The 20280-nt window shown below is 43.9% G+C and overlaps 1 protein-coding gene across 1 annotated transcript in view; it reads right to left on the reverse strand.

Moving 5' to 3' along the window:
• The window catches only part of LOC112233908 (anthrax toxin receptor 2), a 151493-nt gene that overhangs the window by 95456 nt on the left and 35757 nt on the right, over positions 1–20280 (reverse strand). The window contains exons 10-11 of the mRNA XM_042320248.1: positions 6585–6663; positions 5711–5806 (exon numbers count right to left, since the gene is read on the reverse strand). Of these exons, the coding sequence (XP_042176182.1) occupies positions 5711–5806; positions 6585–6663 (175 nt within the window). The remainder of the gene's footprint in view (positions 1–5710; positions 5807–6584; positions 6664–20280) is intronic.

Raw genomic sequence — 20280 nt, forward strand, 5'->3', positions numbered from 1 at the left:
CACCGTCACCTAGGAACACCGTCACCTAGGAACACCTTCACCTAGGAACACCGTCACCTAGGAACACCGTCACCTAGGAACACCTTCACCTATAGGAACACCTTCACCTAGGAACACCATCACCTAGGAACACCTTCACCTAGGAACACCTTCCTCATATTGAGTTGCACCCGCTGTCCCCTTTGCCCACAGAACAGCCTCAATTCGTCGATGTATGGACTATACAAGATGTTGCTAGCCCATGTTGACTCCAATGCTTGTGTCAAGTTGGCTGGATGTCCTTTGGGTGGTGGACCATTCTTGATACACATGGGAAACTGTAGAGCATGAAGAACCCAGCAGCGTTGCAGTTCTTGACACAAATCGGTGCGGCCTGGCACCTACTACCATATCCCGTTCAAAGGCACTTAAATATTTTGTCTTGCCCGTTCACCCTCAACGGCACACATACACATTCCCTGTCTGAATGGTGTCAAGGCTTAAAATCCTTCTTTAACCCGTCTCCTCCCCTTCATCTACACTGACTGAAGTGGATTTAACAAGTGACATCAATAAGGGATCATAGCTTTCACCTGGATTCACCTGGACAGTCTATGTCATGGAGAGAGCAGGTGTTTCGATTATTTTGTACATTCAGTCTATATTATTTATATTCCAGACTCCGGTCCAGAAGCAAATTTCCTGCAATTCTATCAATTTTTGCTATGGGGTTTTGTACTGTGTATGTATACTGTATACTGTATACTGTATTCTCATTCTAATATTTATACTGTATACTGTATACTGTATTCTCATTCTAATATTTATACTGTATACTGTATTCTCATTCTAATATTAATACTGTATACTGTATACTGTATTCTCATTCTAATATTTATACTGTATATTGTATTCTCATTCTAATATTTATACTGTATACTGTATACTGTATTCTCATTCTAATATTTATACTGTATACTGTATACTGTATTCTCATTCTAATATTTATACTGTATACTGTATACTGTATTCTCATTCTAATATTTATACTGTATACTGTATACTGTATTCTCATTCTAATATTTATACTGTATACTGTATACTGTATACTGTATTCTCATTCTAATATTTATACTGTATACTGTATTCTCATTCTAATATTTATACTGTATACTGTATACTGTATTCTCATTCTAATATTTATACTGTATAACATTTTAGTTACACGGTGTGGTTGTGTGTGTGTGTGTTTGTGTGTGTGTTGCATGTGTGTGTGTGTGTGTTTGTTGCATGCGTGTGTGTGTGTGTGTGTGTGTGTGTGTGTGTGTGTGTGTGTGTGTGTGTGTTGCATGCGTGTGTGTGTGTGTGTGTTGCATACGTACGTGTGTGTGTGTGTGTGTGTGTTTGTGTGTGTGTTGCATGCGTGTGTGTGTGTGTGTGTGTGTGTGTGTGTGTGTGTGTGTGTGTGTGTGTGTGTGTGTGTGTGTGCATGTGTGTGTGTGTGTGTGTTGCATACGTATGTGTGTGTGTGTGTGTTTGTGTGTGTGTTGCATGCGTGTGTGTGTGTGTGTGTGTGTGTGTGTGTGTGTGTGTGTGTGTGTGTGTGTGTGTGTGTGTGTGTGTGTGTGTGTGTGTTGCGTGTGTGTGTGTGTGTGTGTGTATGCGTACGTGTGTGTGTGTGTGTGTGTGGATACTGGATACTTAACCATCTGCCATACACCCTGAGCAGGCCCAAAGCTGCAACACCAACACCAGGTTCCACCAACCAATCACAGCCACTCATCCCCTCACGGACCCCATTTTATGGGCCAATTAGAGTAGCTGACGCTAATCCCATTCATTTTATTTTTTTAACATTCATGTTGAGTCAAGATGTTTCTGTGTAATATTGTGACAGTGTGTCTGCGGCAGGTAGAATATAGTCACATTTAAAATGATGCACATTCATTAGGGGGGAAAAAATGAACCTATTTGATAGGAATGCTGTGAAGGTAATCACCATAAAGGATTGGCCACAGTGATTACCAGAGAATATTACTCCACATTGTATATACTGTACGTGTTGAAGTTTATCGGACAGGAACTGTGACGATGAGACAAGGTAAAAGACTGGTCGAGGTCATAGCAGGAGAGAAACTCAATTCAAACCTCTAAGCCAGTAGACCCTTGTGTCTGACTGACAGCATCAGATATAATATCTTACTGTTAATCAATTCAATTCATCTAGAATCTTCCGTTTCTCTCTTAGCCCACGACCACACCGCCCATACATTCCCGGAGGACTTTACAACCACAGACTCCCTTTACAACCACAGACTCCCTTTACAACCACAGACTCCCTTTACAACCACAGACTCCCTTTACAACCACAGACTCCCTTTACAACCACAGACTCCCTTTACAACCACAGACTCCCTTTACAACCACAGACTCCCTTTACAACCACTGACTCCCTTTACAACCACAGACTCCCTTTACAACCACTGACTCCCTTTACAACCACTGACTCCCTTTACAACCACAGACTCCCTTTACAACCACAGACTCCCTTTACAACCACTGACTCCCTTTACAACAACAGACTCCCTTTACAACCACAGACTCCCTTTACAACCACAGACTCCCTTTATAACCACAGACTCCCTTTACAACCACAGACTCCCTTTACAACCACAGACTCCCTTTACAACCACTGGCTCCCTTTACAACCACTGACTCCCTTTACAACACTGGTGCGTACAAGATCAACAAATCAGGGTGGGGTGTAATTCATATCAGGGTGGGGTGTAATTCACATCAGGGTGGGGTGTAGTTCATATCAGGGTGGGGGTAGTTCACATCAGGGTGGGGGTAGTTCACATCAGGGTGGGGTGTAATTCATATCAGGGTGGGTTGTAGTTCATATCAGGGTGGGGTGTAGTTCATATCAGGGTGGGGTGTAGTTCATTTCAGGGTGGGGTGTAGTTCATTTCAGGGTGGGTTGTAATTGATATCCGGGTGGTGTGTAGTTCATATCAGGGTGGGGTGTAGTTCATATCAGGGTGGGGTGTAGTTCATATCAGGGTGGGTGTAGTTCATATCAGGGTGGGGTGTAGTTCTGTGTTCCTATAAACATAAATAATGGTTTAATTCACTGTATGACCTTGTGCCTGGCAGGGTTCCATGTGGGAAGGAGAGAGAGATTGTGTGTGTGTGTGTGCGTGTGTGAAACATGCAATAAGTGTGTGTGTTCCCATTTGTGTATCTGAGTGTGTATGGGGCTCATCCTGCTGAAGCCCTGAAAGCCTTGAAACCCAGCTGAAACCTGGCAGACTGGGGGTTGAAATATTAACAACCAACACATGGCCTTCTCCTCCTCTCCTCCTCCTCCTCCTCCTCCTCCTCCTCCTCCTCCTCCTCCTCCTCCTCCCCTCTGTCCCCAGGTCCCTGAAGGAGAGCCGCAGTAGATTCAGCACCAAGACAAACACAGCGCCGGCCAGACATGCTGCAGGGGCTTTACATTCTAATGCCTTTGTTGGTTTTCCAGAATATGCTTCCATGTCACCCTGGACGGGCTCCCAGTGTTCTCGTCAGGGTCTCAAACAGAGGTGAGGCATATTATTATTGGTATTGTATTCTGTATTGGTGATGGCATAATGGTATATTTCTGTATTGGTGATGGTATAATGGTATATTTCTGTATTGGTGATGGTATAATGGTATATTTCTGTATTGGTGATGGTATAATGGTATATTTCTGTATTGGTGATGGTATAATGGTATATTTACGTATTGGTGATGGCATAATGGTATATTTCTGTATTGGTGATGGTATAATGGTATATTTCTGTATTGTTGATGGTATAATGATATATTTACGTATGTCCGGAGAGGGGAACAGACGCTTTTATCCAGAGCCACTACAGTAGTGAATCATTTAGCAGACTCTCTGATCCAGAGCCACTACAGTAGTGAATCATTTAACAGACTCTCTCATCCAGAGCCACTACAGTAGTGAATCATTTAACAGACTCTCTCATCCAGAGGCACTAGAGTAGTGAGTCATTTAACAGACTCTCTCATCCAGAGGCACTAGAGTAGTGAATCATTTAACAGACTCTCTCATCCAGAGGCACTAGAGTAGTGAATCATTTAACAGACTCTCTCATCCAGAGGCACTAGAGTAGTGAGTCATTTAACAGACTCTTATCCAGAGCCACTTACAGGAGCAGTTAGCGCTGTGTCTTTCTCAAGGGCACATCTACAGGTTTGGGGATTCGTACCAGTGACCTTTCAGTTACTGGACCAACGCTCTTAACCGCAAGGCGTTCTACAAGTCCTGAAACTATCACCTGGTCATTGTGAGCTTTAAATGGTTAAGTGGAGAGAGAGAGAGAGAGAGAGAGAGAGAGAGAAAGATGTGAACTGGGTTCTGGAGGGGGCGTTGTCATGGTGATGATAAACCATTGAGAATCCATGAGCTTCCACGCAAACATACATAGGATGAAAACACGACATATGATATAGCCTACATTTGATATAAAAAAAAAAGAAACAAGAAGGAGAATAGAGAAATCTGACCACCAAGAAAAAAGGAATGAAGACAACTTTGCTTAGTGGAAGATTGGAATCCAGATACGGAATGTGGTACCGACCAGAGTTAAAAACATATATATCGCTATGGTTACTACTTCCGGTTCACTTCCTGTTTGAGGCTCTTCCTCTGGGGCGCTTTGCTGGCAGGCAGCAGGCAGGGCAGGGCGTATGAGGTCAAACAGAGTGGTGAAGAAAAGCTTAACAATGGAGCTGCCAGCCTGCCAATGCCCACCACCTCATCTCAGCTGAGCTCTTGAACAATACCAGCCTGCCAATGCCCACCACCTCATCTCAGCTGAGCTCTTGAACAATACCAGCCTGCCAATGCCCACCACCTCATCTCAGCTGAGCTCTTGAACAATACCAGCCTGCCAATGCCCACCACCTCATCTCAGCTGAGCTCTTGAACAATACCAGCCTGCCAATGCCCAACACCTCATCTCAGCTGAGCTCTTGAACAATACCAGCCTGCCAATGCCCAACACCTCATCTCAGCTGAGCTCTTGAACAATACCAGCCTGCCAATGCCCACCACCTCATCTCAGCTGAGCTCTTGAACAATACCAGCCTGCCAATGCCCACCACCTCATCTCAGCTGAGCTCTTGAACAATACCAGCCTGCCAAGGCCCACCACCTCATCTCAGCTGAGCTCTTGAACAATACCAGCCTGCCAATGCCCACCACCTCATCTCAGCTGAGCTATTGAACAATACACAGCTGTTCGTGACTGGCCTGTCTGTGGTGGTTGGGAGGGGAGGGGCTTTGGGAGAGAGAGAGAGAGATGCTGCTGGGGTACAAGTTATGGTAATATATTTTCTCTCTGGGTTTGATTGTCTTTAGGGTTCGTGTTTACTCTGTCCTGTAACCTTTATTTATACAGTTTATGCTCATTGAGGTAAAATCTCCATTGCAACAGACTTTCAGTTAAGAGGGACATTCTGGTTCACAGGAAGGACACATTTAGAAGAGTACTTCAAAATACACAAAGACAACATCCAGAGTAAAGAAGTAGTGTTTTCGTAGCGTCATCACAAAACATTTCAATAACGTTCTGCATTTTCAGTCCAGATGAAGCCCAGGGGGCAGGAACATATCTGTGTTTCTAGTTGTGTTTCGTGTTATTACCTACACCACGAACAGTGTGCTAGGACTCACCACGGTGCAGCAGAGAGGCCAGAACCACCAAGCAGTTACCAGCGCTGCCAGTAACAACAGCACCAGGAAGACGATGGCTACAGCGACGCCGTCCGACTGACAGAGAGACAATAATACACACGTTAGACACACGTTAGACACACACACACACACGTTAGACACACACACACACTTGTTAGACACACACACACACACGTTAGACACACACACACGTTAGACACACACACACACGTTAGACACACACACACACGTTAGACACACACACACACGTTAGACACACACACACACGTTAGACACACACACACGTTAGACACACACACACACACACGTTAGACACACACACACACATTAGACACACACACACGTTAGACACACACACACACACACTAGACACACACACACACGTTAGACACACACACACGTTAGACACACACACACACGTTAGACACACACACACGTTAGACACACACACACACACACGTTAGACACACACACACACTAGACACACACACACACGTTAGACACACACACACGTTAGACACACACACACACGTTAGACACACACACACACGTTAGACACACACACACGTTAGACACACACACACACGTTAGACACACACACACGTTAGACACACACACACACACGTTAGACACACACACACACGTTAGACACACACACACGTTACACACACACACACACACACACGTTACAACAGTAGATAAGCACACAAACATGAAACGTTTTAATGAACGAGAGGATATAGATAGTAGATACAGACAGTTTTAGACCTTGTACATGAAGTAAATGCATTTAAATACTGTAGACAGAAACAAGAATAAAGATTGTTAAAAGCATAACAGAAGGTAAACTCACACATGTTGAGGCGTGGATGGTGAAGGCACTAGAGATGAAGGATTTCCCATGGTTCAGACTGATCAGCACATCCATCGACCTAGAACCACACACAACGTTAACCCCGTCGACCTAGAACCACACACAACGTTAACCCCGTCGACCTAGAACCACACACAACGTTAACCCCGTCGACCTAGAACCACACACAACGTTAACCCCATCGACCTAGAACCACACACAACGTTAACCCCGTCGACCTAGAACCACACACAACGTTAACCCCATCGACCAAGACCTAGAACCACACACAACGTTAACCCCGGTCAGATGACCTAGAACCACACACAACGTTAACCCCATCGGGCCTGGTCAGAACCACACACAACGTTAACCCTGGGCCCTGGTCAGACCTAGAACCACACACAACGTTAACCCCATCGACCTAGAACCACACACAACGTTAACCCTGTCGACCTAGAACCACACACAACGTTAACCCTGTCGACCTAGAACCACACACAACGTTAACCCCGTCGACCTAGAACCACACACAACGTTAACCCCTGGTCAGATGAAGTGTACTATATAGACCTTGGCTGAACCACACATGAAGTGTACTATATAACCCCATCGGGCCTAGAACCACACACAACGGGAATAACCCCGTGACCTAGAACCACACACAACGTTAACACCATCGACCTGGTCAGAACCACACACAACGTTAACCCCGGTCGACCTAGAACCACACACAACGTTAACCCCGTCGACCTAGAACCACACACAACGAATAAGCACCATCGGGCCTAGAACCACACACAACGTTAACCCCTGGTCAGACCTAGAACCACACACAACGTTAACCCTGTGGGCCCTGGTCCTAGAACCACACACAACGTTAACCCCGTCGACCTAGAACCACACACCCGGTCAGATGAACACTGCCGTTTGGCGACCTGGTCAGAACCACACACAACTGTTAACCCCTGGTCAGACCTAGAACCACTGGGCCCTGGTCAATGAAGTGTACTATAGTGCCGTAACCCCATCGACCAAGAACCACAGAACGTTAAGACCATATATCTAGAACCATACAATGTCAGATGACAATGTTACTACTATAGGGATAAGCTGCCGCTTGGCTGGGCCCTGGTCAAAAGACTAGGGCCCTGGTCAGATGAAGTGTACTATATAGGGGATAAGCTGCCGTTTGGCTGGGCCCTGGTCAGATGAAGTGTACTATATAGGGAATAAGCTGCCGTTTGGCTGGGCCCTGGTCAGATGAAGTGTACTATATAGGGATAAGCTGCCGTTTGGCTGGGCCCTGGTCAGATGAAGTGTACTATATAGGGAATAAGCTGCCGTTTGGCTGGGCCCTGGTCAGATGAAGTGTACTATATAGGGAATAAGCTGCCGTTTGGCTGGGCCCTGGTCAGATGAAGTGTACTATATAGGGAATAAGCTGCCGTTTGGCTGGGCCCTGGTCAGATGAAGTGTACTATATAGGGAATAAGCTGCCGTTTGGCTGGGCCCTGGTCAGATGAAGTGTACTATATAGGGAATAAGCTGCCGTTTGGCTGGGCCCTGGTCAGATGAAGTGTACTATATAGGGGATAAGCTGCTGCGTTTGGCTGGGCCCTGGTCAGATGAAGTGTACTATATAGGGGATAAGCTGCCGTTTGGCTGGGCCCTGGTCAGATGAAGTGTACTATATAGGGGATAAGCTGCCGTTTGGCTGGGCCCTGGTCAGATGAAGTGTACTATATAGGGGATAAGCTGCCGTTTGGCTGGGCCCTGGTCAGATGAAGTGTACTATATAGGGGATAAGCTGCCGTTTGGCTGGGCCCTGGTCAGATGAAGTGTACTATATAGGGAATAAGCTGCCGTTTGGCTGGGCCCTGGTCAGATGAAGTGTACTATATAGGGAATAAGCTGCCGTTTGGCTGGGCCCTGGTCAGATGAAGTGTACTATATAGGGAATAAGCTGCCGTTTGGCTGGGCCCTGGTCAGATGAAGTGTACTATATAGGGATAAGCTGCCGTTTGGCTGGGCCCTGGTCAGATGAAGTGTACTATATAGGGGATAAGCTGCTGTTTGGCTGGGCCCTGGTCAGATGAAGTGTACTATATAGGGGATAAGCTGCTGTTTGGCTGGGCCCTGGTCAGATGAAGTGTACTATATAGGGATAAGCTGCCGTTTGGCTGGGCCCTGGTCAGATGAAGTGTACTATATAGGGAATAAGCTGCTGTTTGGCTGGGCCCTGGTCAGATGAAGTGTACTATATAGGGGATAAGCTGCTGTTTGGCTGGGCCCTGGTCAGATGAAGTGTACTATATAGGGATAAGCTGCCGTTTGGCTGGGCCCTGGTCAGATGAAGTGTACTATATAGGGAATAAGCTGCCGTTTGGCTGGGCCCTGGTCAGATGAAGTGTACTATATAGGGAATAAGCTGCCGTTTGGCTGGGCCCTGGTCAGATGAAGTGTACTATATAGGGGATAAGCTGCTGTTTGGCTGGGCCCTGGTCAGATGAAGTGTACTATATAGGGGATAAGCTGCCGTTTGGCTGGGCCCTGGTCAGATGAAGTGTACTATATAGGGAATAAGCTGCCGTTTGGCTGGGCCCTGGTCAGATGAAGTGTACTATATAGGGAATAAGCTGCCGTTTGAGACCCTATGACATTTTAACAAGAGGTGGAGGCCAAAACGAGGCCAAAACGAGGCCAAAACGAGGCCAAAACGGTGCCATTAAAAGCCTAATGATGAACGGCAGAGCTATTTCCATATGTCTATTACACCACGTCCCATTAACCATTATCTTTAATGAGAACCCAGGAGCGGGCAACGGAACGAAACGCCTGAAATCACCCCCCGCCCCCACCCCCCCCCCCCCCCACACACACACACACACACACCACCACACACACACACACACACACACACACACACACACACACACACAAAAAAGAAGAAATATGTAAAACACTGTCAATTGGCTGGTTGGAGTGTTCGCCTGGCTGTGTGTGTGTGTGTGTGTGTGTGTGTGTGTGTGTGTGTGTGTGTGTGTGTGTGTGTGTGTGTGTGTGTGTGTGTGTGTGTGTGTGAGGATGAAAGTGTGTGTGGGAGTGGAAGGTGTGTGTGTGTGTGTGTGTGTGAGGATGAAAGTGTGTGTGGGAGTGGAAGGTGTGTGTGTGTGTGTGTGTGTGTGTTGTGGATTTAGCTGGGCTCTGCCTTTGACCATCTATCCTCCTGTAACTCCAACAAATGACAGATGAGCTGTCACCTGACCGTCTGTCCTCCTGTAACTCCAACAGATGAGCTGTCACCTGACTATCTATCCTCCTGTAACTCCAACAGATGAGTGGTCACCTGACCATCTATCCTCCTGTAACTCCAACAGATGAGCTGTCACCTGACCGTCTATCCTCCTGTAACTCCAACAGATGAGCTGTCACCTGACTATCTATCCTCCTGTAACTCCAACAGATGAGCTGTCACCTGACCATCTATCCTCCTGTAACTCCAACAGATGAGCTGTCACCTGACAATCTATCCTCCTGTAACTCCAACAGATGAGCGGTCACCTGACTATCTATCCTCCTGTAACTCCAACAGATGAGCTGTCACCTGACTATCTATCCTCCTGTAACTCCAACAGATGAGCTGTCACCTGACCATCTATCCTCCTGTAACTCCAACAGATGAGCTGTCACCTGACAATCTATCCTCCTGTAACTCCAACAGATGAGCTGTCACCTGACCGTCTGTCCTCCTGTAACTCCAACAGATGAGCGGTCACCTGACCGTCTGTCCTCCTGTAACTCCAACAGATGAGCGGTCACCTGACTATCTATCCTCCTGTAACTCCAACAAATGACAGATGAGCTGTCACCTGACCGTCTGTCCTCCTGTAACTCCAACAGATGAGCGGTCACCTGACTATCTATCCTCCTGTAACTGGCTTCCAGTTTAAGTGTGCAGTGTGTCAAGAAGCAGTGTGGCTTGGCAAGGTCGTGTTTCGGAGGACGCACGACTCACGACCTTCGCCTCTCCCGAGTTCGTACGGGAGTTGTAGCGATGGGACAAGACTAACTACCAATTGGATACCACGAAAAAGGGTGAATACCTAAACAATTTATGTCCATTTTAAAAATTAGTACGCCACAAAATGTTATTTCTGTCCACTTGGCGTTGACTGGTATTGTGGAACACATTATTCCCTCTCAGGAGACTGAAAAGATTTGGCATGGGTACTCAGATCCTCAAAAGATTATACAGCCGCACCATCGAGATCATCCTGACGGTTGCATCCCTGCCTGGTATGGCAACTGCTCAGACCGCAAGGCACTACAGAGGGTAGTGCGAACGGCCCAGTACATCACTGGGGCCAAGCTTCCTGCCATCCAGGACCTCTATGCCAGGCGGTGTCAGAGGAAGGACCTAAAAATTGTCAAAGACTACAGCCATAGACTGTTCTCTCTGCTAACACACGGCAAGCAGTAACAGAGCGCCAGAGTCTAGGTCCAAGAGGCTTCTAAAACAGCTTCTACCCCCAAGCCATAAGACACCTGAACATCTAATCAAATGGCTACCCAGACTACTAGCATTGTGTGAGTCCCCACCCCACCCATCTCCCTCTCTTTTACTCACCTGCTACTCTCTGTTGTTATCAGCTCTGCGTAGTGACTTTAATGTGCATGTACATAATACCTCAACTAATTTATTTTATTTATCCGTTATTTTAGCAGGTAAGTTGACTGAGAACGCGTTCTCATTTACAGCAACGACCTGGGGAATAGTTACAGGGGAGAGGAGGGGGGATGAATGAGCCAATTGTAAACTGGGGATTATTAGGTGACCGTGATGGTTTGAGGGCCAGATTGGGAATTTAGCCAGGACACCGGGGTTAACACCCCTACTCTTTTGATTATTACCATGGGATCTTTAGTGACCTCAGAGAGTCAGGACAACCGTTTAACGTCCCATCCGAAAGACGGCAGCCCACACAGCATTTCACTGTAAGGTCTACTACACCTGTTGTATTCAGCATTTCACTGTAAGGTCTACCTACACCTGTTGAATTCAGCATTTCACTGTGAGGTCTACTACACCTGTTGTATTCAGCATTTCACTGTGAGGTCTACTACACCTGTTGTATTCAGCATTTCACTGTAAGGTCTACTACACCTGTTGTATTCAGCATTTCACTGTGAGGTCTACTACACCTGTTGTATTCAGCATTTCACTGTAAGGTCTACTACACCTGTTGTATTCAGCATTTCACTGTAAGGTCTACTACACCTGTTGTATTCAGCATTTCACTGTAAGATCTACTACACCTGTTGTATTCGGTGCATGTTTCTAATACAATTTGATTTGATTAAGGAGGGGCTGTGTCTGTGACTTTTACTGTTACTGTGGAACACATTTAGGAGGGGCTGTATCTGTGACACGTCCTTCTGCAGAGTGACGTTTCCACAACCTAGTGACAGGCCTCCTCGCAATATGTTTAACCCTGAATAATTCACCCTCCTAAATTTCCCCCGTCTTTAAGGAAATGTTGGCAAGCCATTAGTGGCTCCTGTGTCAGCTGGTCCAGCTGTATCACATCACTAGCGCTTAGCGTCACGTCGAACGACGAGGCACTCCGACAGAAGCCGCTCGACAAGGAGCCCACTAGAGTGGAGAGAGAAAGAGTTTCCACATCCCAGTTCAGAGATCTCCAATGACCAGACCCGGGTTCAAATACTAGTTGAAATCTTTCAAATACTTTGAGCGTTTCTTTAACCTGCCTGGAGTGCCAGATGGGCGGGGTTTACCATTTTGGGATGTTTCTATTGGTCCATTAAGACAGGCAAGCTAAATCAAGTCCAGAAAAATACTGATTTCAAATAGTCGTTGAACCCCCAGGTCTCTACATTCCAGAAGAGGTCTGACATGTCAGCCATGTTTCCCTGTGTCAGTTTCTACAGGGTGTTAGAGTGATCCCTGAATGATCACCTGCTCATTCTACCTCTATTACATTGCCCCTCTCATCTCCCATCTATACAGACATAACCTCAACTCAACCCTCTCACCTCCCATCTATACAGACATAACCTCACCTCAACCCTCTCACCTCCCATCTATACAGACATAACCTCAACTAAACCCTCTCATCTCCCATCTATTCAGCCATAACCTCACCTCAACCCTCTCACCTCCCATCTATACAGACATAACCTCAACTCAACCCTCTCATCTCCCATCTATACAGACATAACCTCAATTCAACCCTCTCATCTCCCATCTATACAGACATAACCTCAACTCAACCCTCTCATCTCCCATCTATACAGACATAACCTCAACTCAACCCTCCCATCTCCCATCTATACAGACATAACCTCAATTCAATCCTCTCATCTCCCATCTATACAGACATAACCTCAATTCAATCCTCTCATCTCCCATCTATACAGACATAACCTCACTTCCTCCGACAGATCGGTGCGGCTGGCTTCCGGGTTGGATGCGCGCTGTGTTAAGAAAAGTGCGGCTTGGTTGAGTTGTGTATCGGAGGACGCATGACTTTCAACCTTTGTCTCTCCTAAGCCCGTACGGGAGTTGTAGCGATGAGACAATATAGTAGCTACTAAAACAATTGGATACCTGGAAATTGGGGAGAAAAAGGGGTAAAATTCAAAACTAAAAAACTAAAATAAATAAATAAATTGAACAGTCAATATTCTGAGACTGAGAGAAATTGATAATAAATACACAACTGATACAGCCCTCTTGGTCTAATGGTTTAGACATTGGCTTCTCCCGTGGGAGGACTGGGTTCTTATCCCACTGGTTACCAAAGCACACATGTGAAATATTAGAATATGACATGTGAAATATTAGAATATAACATGTGAAATATTAGAATATAACATGTGAAATATTAGAATACGACATGTGAAATATTAGAATATGACATGTGAAATATTAGAATACGACATGTGAAATATTAGAATATAACATGTGAAACGTAGAATGTGAAATATTAGAATATGACAGGTGAAATATTAGGAAACCACATGTGAAATATTAGGATATGACAGGTGAAATATTAGAATACGACATGTGAAATATTAGAATATAACATGTGAAATATTAGAATATGACATGTGAAATATTAGAATATGACATGTGAAATATTAGAATATGACATGTGAAATATTAGAATATGACATGTGAAATATTAGAATATAACATGTGAAATATTAGAATATGACATGTGAAATATTAGAATATGACATGTGAAATATTAGAATATGACATGTGAAATATTAGAATATAACATGTGAAATATTACAATACGACATGTGAAATATTAGAATATGACATGTGAAATATTACAATACGACATGTGAAACATTAGAATATGACATGTGAAATATTACAATACGACATGTGAAATATTAGAATATGACATGTGAAATATTAGAATATGACATGTGAAATATTAGAATATAACATGTGAAATATTACAATACGACATGTGAAATATTAGAATATGACATGTGAAATATTACAATACGACATGTGAAATATTAGAATATGACATGTGAAATATTACAATACGACATGTGAAATATTAGAATATGACATGTGAAATATTACAATACGACATGTGAAATATTAGACTATGACGTGAAATATTAGAATATGACATGTGAAATATTAGAATATGACATGTGAAATATTAGAATATAACATGTGAAATATTAGAATATGACATGTGAAATATTAGAATATGACATGTGAAATATTAGAATATAACATGTGAAATATTAGAATATGACATGTGAAATATTAGAATATGACATGTGAAATATTAGAATATGACATGTGAAATATTAGAATATAACGTGAAATATTAGAATATAACATGTGAAATATTAGAATATAACATGTGAAATATTAGAATATAACATGTGAAATAGTAGAATACGACATGTGAAATATTAGAATATGACGTGAAATATTAGAATATGACATGTGAAATATTAGAATACGACATGTGAAATATTAGAATATAACATGTGAAACGTAGAATGTGAAATATTAGAATATGACAGGTGAAATATTAGGAAACCACATGTGAAATATTAGGATATGACAGGTGAAATATTAGAATACGACATGTGAAATATTATTAAATAACATGTGAAACTTAGAATGTGAAATATTAGAATATGACAGGTGATATATTAGGAAACCACATGTGAAATATTAGGATATGACAGGTGAAATATTAGGAAACCACATGTGAAATATTAGAAAACCACATGTGAAATATTAGAAAACCACATGTCTGAGTCATGTGGAAAATCCATTTGAAACGTGTCTAATCATCATATTTGTTGATGTTTTAATTTTTTTGTTAAAGGGTCACAGCATTTTAATAGCATCTGAAGTTAAACGAGAAGACGGGAGAGACAGAAGGATATATTATAAATATAAGATATATTCATGTCTTTATTGACCTGTTTTTGGGGGTTTTGTAGAACAGAAACTATGATCCTGTTATTTCTCCTAGTTTCCTCTGAACTATCAAACCAGTCAAATATCTGGATCGCTACTAATGACTTTGCTGTGCATATTACTTGGTGCATAACAACCAGTATGTTGTTGCATTGATGGTGGTGAAACCGATGCCCTCGTTCCAGGCCTGAAACATGCCAATGCACTTACAGTACATACATAGCACAAATACATCTATAGGGGCTACATTACACACACTGTAGACCAAAACCAGAGAACACAAAGAGATCTATAGGGGCTACATTACACACACTGTAGACCAAAACCAGAGAACACAAAGAGATCTATAGGGGCTACATTACACACACTGTAGACCAAAACCAGAGAACACAAAGAGATCTATAGGGGCTACATTACACACACTGTAGACCAAAACCAGAGAACACAAATACATCTATCTATAGGGGCTACATTACATGTAGACCAAAACCAGAGAACACAAAGAGATCTATAGGGGCTACATTACACACACTGTAGACCAAAACCAGAGGACACAAAGAGATCTATAGGGGCTACATTACACACACTGTAGACCAAAACCAGAGGACACAAAGAGATCTATAGGGGCTACATTACACACACTGTAGACCAAAACCAGAGAACACAAAGAGATCTATAGGGGCTACATTACACACACTGTAGACCAAAACCAGAGAACACAAAGAGATCTATAGGGGCTACATTACACACACTGTAGACCAAAACCAGAGAACACAAAGAGATCTATAGGGGCTACATTACACACACTGTAGACCAAAACCAGAGAACACAAAGAGATCTATAGGGGCTACATTACACACACTGTAGACCAAAACCAGAGAACACAAAGAGATCTATAGGGGCTACATTACACACTGTAGACCAAAACCAGAGAACACAAAGAGATCTATAGGGGCTACATTACACACACTGTAGACCAAAACCAGAGAACACAAAAGAGATCTATAGGGGCTCTACATTACACACACTGTAGACCAAAACCAGAGAACACAAAGAGATCTATAGGGGCTACATTACACACACTGTAGACCAAAACCAGAGAACACAAAGAGATCTATAGGGGCTACATTACACACACTGTAGACCAAAACCAGAGAACACAAAGAGATCTATAGGGGCTACATTACACACACTGTAGACCAAAACCAGAGAACACAAAGAGATCTATAGGGGCTACATTACACAGGCTGTAGACCAAAACCAGAGGACACAAAGAGATCTATAGGGGCTACATTACACACACTGTAGACCAAAACCAGAGAACACAAAGAGATCTATAGGGGCTACATTACACACACTGTAGACCAAAACCAGAGAACACAAAGAGATCTATAGGGGGTACATTACACACACTGTAGACCAAAACCAGAGAACACAAAGAGATCTATAGGGGCTACATTACACACACTGTAGACCAAAACCAGAGAACACAAAGAGATCTATAGGGGCTACATTACACACACTGTAGACCAAAACCAGAGAACACAAAGAGATCTATAGGGGCTACATTACACACACTGTAGACCAAAACCAGAGAACACAAAGAGATCTATAGGGGCTACATTACACACACTGTAGACCAAAACCAGAGAACACAAAGAGATCTATAGGGGCTACATTACACACACTGTAGACCAAAACCAGAGAACACAAAGAGATCTATAGGGGCTACATTACACACACTGTAGACCAAAACCAGAGAACACAAAGAGATCTATAGGGGCTACATTACACACACTGTAGACCAAAACCAGAGAACACAAAGAGATCTATAGGGGCTACATTACACACACTGTAGACCAAAACCAGAGAACACAAAGAGATCTATAGGGGCTCTACATTACACACACTGTAGACCAAAACCAGAGAACACAAAGAGATCTATAGGGGCTACATTACACACACTGTAGACCAAAACCAGAGAACACAAAGAGATCTATAGGGGCTACATTACACACACTGTAGACCAAAACCAGAGAACACAAAGAGATCTATAGGGGCTACATTACACACACTGTAGACCAAAACCAGAGAACACAAAGAGATCTATAGGGGCTACATTACACACACTGTAGACCAAAACCAGAGAACACAAAGAGATCTATAGGGGCTACATTACACACACTGTAGACCAAAACCAGAGAACACAAAGAGATCTATAGGGGCTACATTACACACACTGTAGACCAAAACCAGAGAACACAAAGAGATCTATAGGGGCTACATTACACACTGTAGACCAAAACCAGAGGACACAAAGAGATCTATAGGGGCTCTACATTACACACACTGTAGACCAAAACCAGAGAACACAAAGAGATCTATAGGGGCTACATTACACACACTGTAGACCAAAACCAGAGAACACAAAGAGATCTATAGGGGCTACATTACACACACTGTAGACCAAAACCAGAGGACACAAAGAGATCTATAGGGGCTACATTACACACACTGTAGACCAAAACCAGAGAACACAAAGAGATCTATAGGGGCTACATTACACACACTGTAGACCAAAACCAGAGAACACAAAGAGATCTATAGGGGCTACATTACACACACTGTAGACCAAAACCAGAGAACACAAAGAGATCTATAGGGGCTACATTACACACACTGTAGACCAAAACCAGAGAACACAAAGAGATCTATAGGGGCACAAAGAGATCTATTACACACACTGTAGACCAAAACCAGAGAACACAAAGAGATCTATAGGGGCTACATTACACACACTGTAGACCAAAACCAGAGAACACAAAGAGATCTATAGGGGCTACATTACACACACTGTAGACCAAAACCAGAGAACACAAAGAGATCTATAGGGGCTACATTACACACACTGTAGACCAAAACCAGAGAACACAAAGAGATCTATAGGGGCTACATTACACACACTGTAGACCAAAACCAGAGAACACAAAGAGATCTATAGGGGCATTACACACACTGTAGACCAAAACCAGAGAACACAAAGAGATCTATAGGGGCTACATTACACACACTGTAGACCAAAACCAGAGAACACAAAGAGATCTATAGGGGCTACATTACACACACTGTAGACCAAAACCAGAGAACACAAAGAGATCTATAGGGGCTACATTACACTGTAGACCAAAACAGAGAACACTGTAGACCAAAACCAGAGAACACAAAGAGATCTATAGGGGCTACATTACACACACTGTAGACCAAAACCAGAGAACACAAAGAGATCTATAGGGGCTACATTACACACACTGTAGACCAAAACCAGAGAACCAGAGAACAAAGAGATCTATAGGGGCTAAAGAGATCATTACACACACTGTAGACCAAAACCAGAGAACACAAAGAGATCTATAGGGGCTACATTACACACACTGTAGACCAAAACCAGAGAACACAAAGAGATCTATAGGGGCTACATTACACACACTGTAGACCAAAACCAGAGAACACAAAGAGATCTATAGGGGCTACATTACACAGGCTGTAGACCAAAACCAGAGAACACAAAGATAGCTATACTCTATATTCATTCTTCAACTGTTTACCAGCTACCCCCCTGCTATCGTTCTAACAAGCCGATCGCCCCCCACGGCTAGCTTCGACTCAACACTGACATTGGTGCTTCTGACGAAGCGGAGGCAAACAGATGGACGGAGTCGGAGACAGAACCTTCAGATGTTCCATGATTCCCATGATGCAGTGGGTCAGGGGGGGGGGAGGCAGGGATGGGCAGGAAAAGGGATTGTCACAGTAGCACGGTGAATTATTTAAATGGAGAGAGTGTGGAGAAGGGAATCGCTGCATCTGTCACACGTCTCTTTAAAGACCCCTAACCAGATGTGTTTACCCACTACCCCGGCCAACCCCGGCCAACCCCGGCCAGCCCCGGCCAACCCCGGCCAACCCCGGCCAACCCCGGCCCGCTGTACCACGTCTAGCAGGTCTACCTACTTAATGGGTCACCGTGGCCATGCCAACAGTTCATTAAGCAAGACTCTTCAGATGACAGGAGCAGGAGAAGTTCAGGTTCTGTCAGATGTTCACAAAGAGTTTCAGAGTAGGAGTGCTGATCTAGGATCCCCTTCTAGTCATCATGGCAGGGAGCCTAGTGGTTAGAGCGTTGGGCCAGTAACCGAAAGGTCGTTAGATCGAATCCTCCAGGCTGACAAGGTAAAAAAATCTGTTGTTCTGCCCCTGAACAAGGCAGTTAACCCCACTGTTCCTAGACCAGTTAACCCACTGTTCCTAGACCAGTTAACCCACTGTTCCTAGGCCGTCATTGAAAATAAGAATTTGTTCTTACTGACTTGCTGAGTTAAAAATACAACTTAAACGATGAAACAGGCAAAACTGTTCTGAGATTAGCTTCTCCGAACCTTTGTGAATACGGACCCTGGTCCAGTGTACTCTATAATTAAGGTCTACATTGAAACGTGAATACCACAGGACAACGGTGCAACACACATTATAACCAGCAGTTTGGATTATAATCTGAGTGGATGATTGGAGATGGTGTTACCGGTGAGATTTTGGAGAAGATCGACTCGCTATAAATCTAATCAATCTTACGGAACGCAAATAATCTTTCTGAGTTTTGATTCTTGCGATAACTTCAGGACCAAATCGTTTTCCAACTGCTACTTGTAATCGTACTATATATATTTTTGTAGATTGGATTAGAGAGAGCATCAGTATCAGGGGTTGTCGTTGCTGATGATTAAACCCATGAGAGAGGACCAGCCTATGTTAGCTCTGCCGTCCCCGCCACACACACACACACACACACACACACACACACACACACACACACACACACACACACACACACACACACACACACACACACACACACACACACACACACACACACACACACACACACACACACACACACACACACACACACACACACACACACACACACACACACACACACACACACACACACACACACACACACACACACACACACACACACACACACACACACACACACACACACACACACACACACACACACACACACACACACACACACACACACACACACACACACACACACACACACACACACACACACACACACACACACACACACACACACACACACACACACACACACACACACACACACACACACAC

Source organism: Oncorhynchus tshawytscha, linkage group LG04 (assembly GCF_018296145.1).
Source record: "Oncorhynchus tshawytscha isolate Ot180627B linkage group LG04, Otsh_v2.0, whole genome shotgun sequence".
NCBI classification, from domain to species: Eukaryota; Metazoa; Chordata; class Actinopteri; order Salmoniformes; family Salmonidae; genus Oncorhynchus; species Oncorhynchus tshawytscha.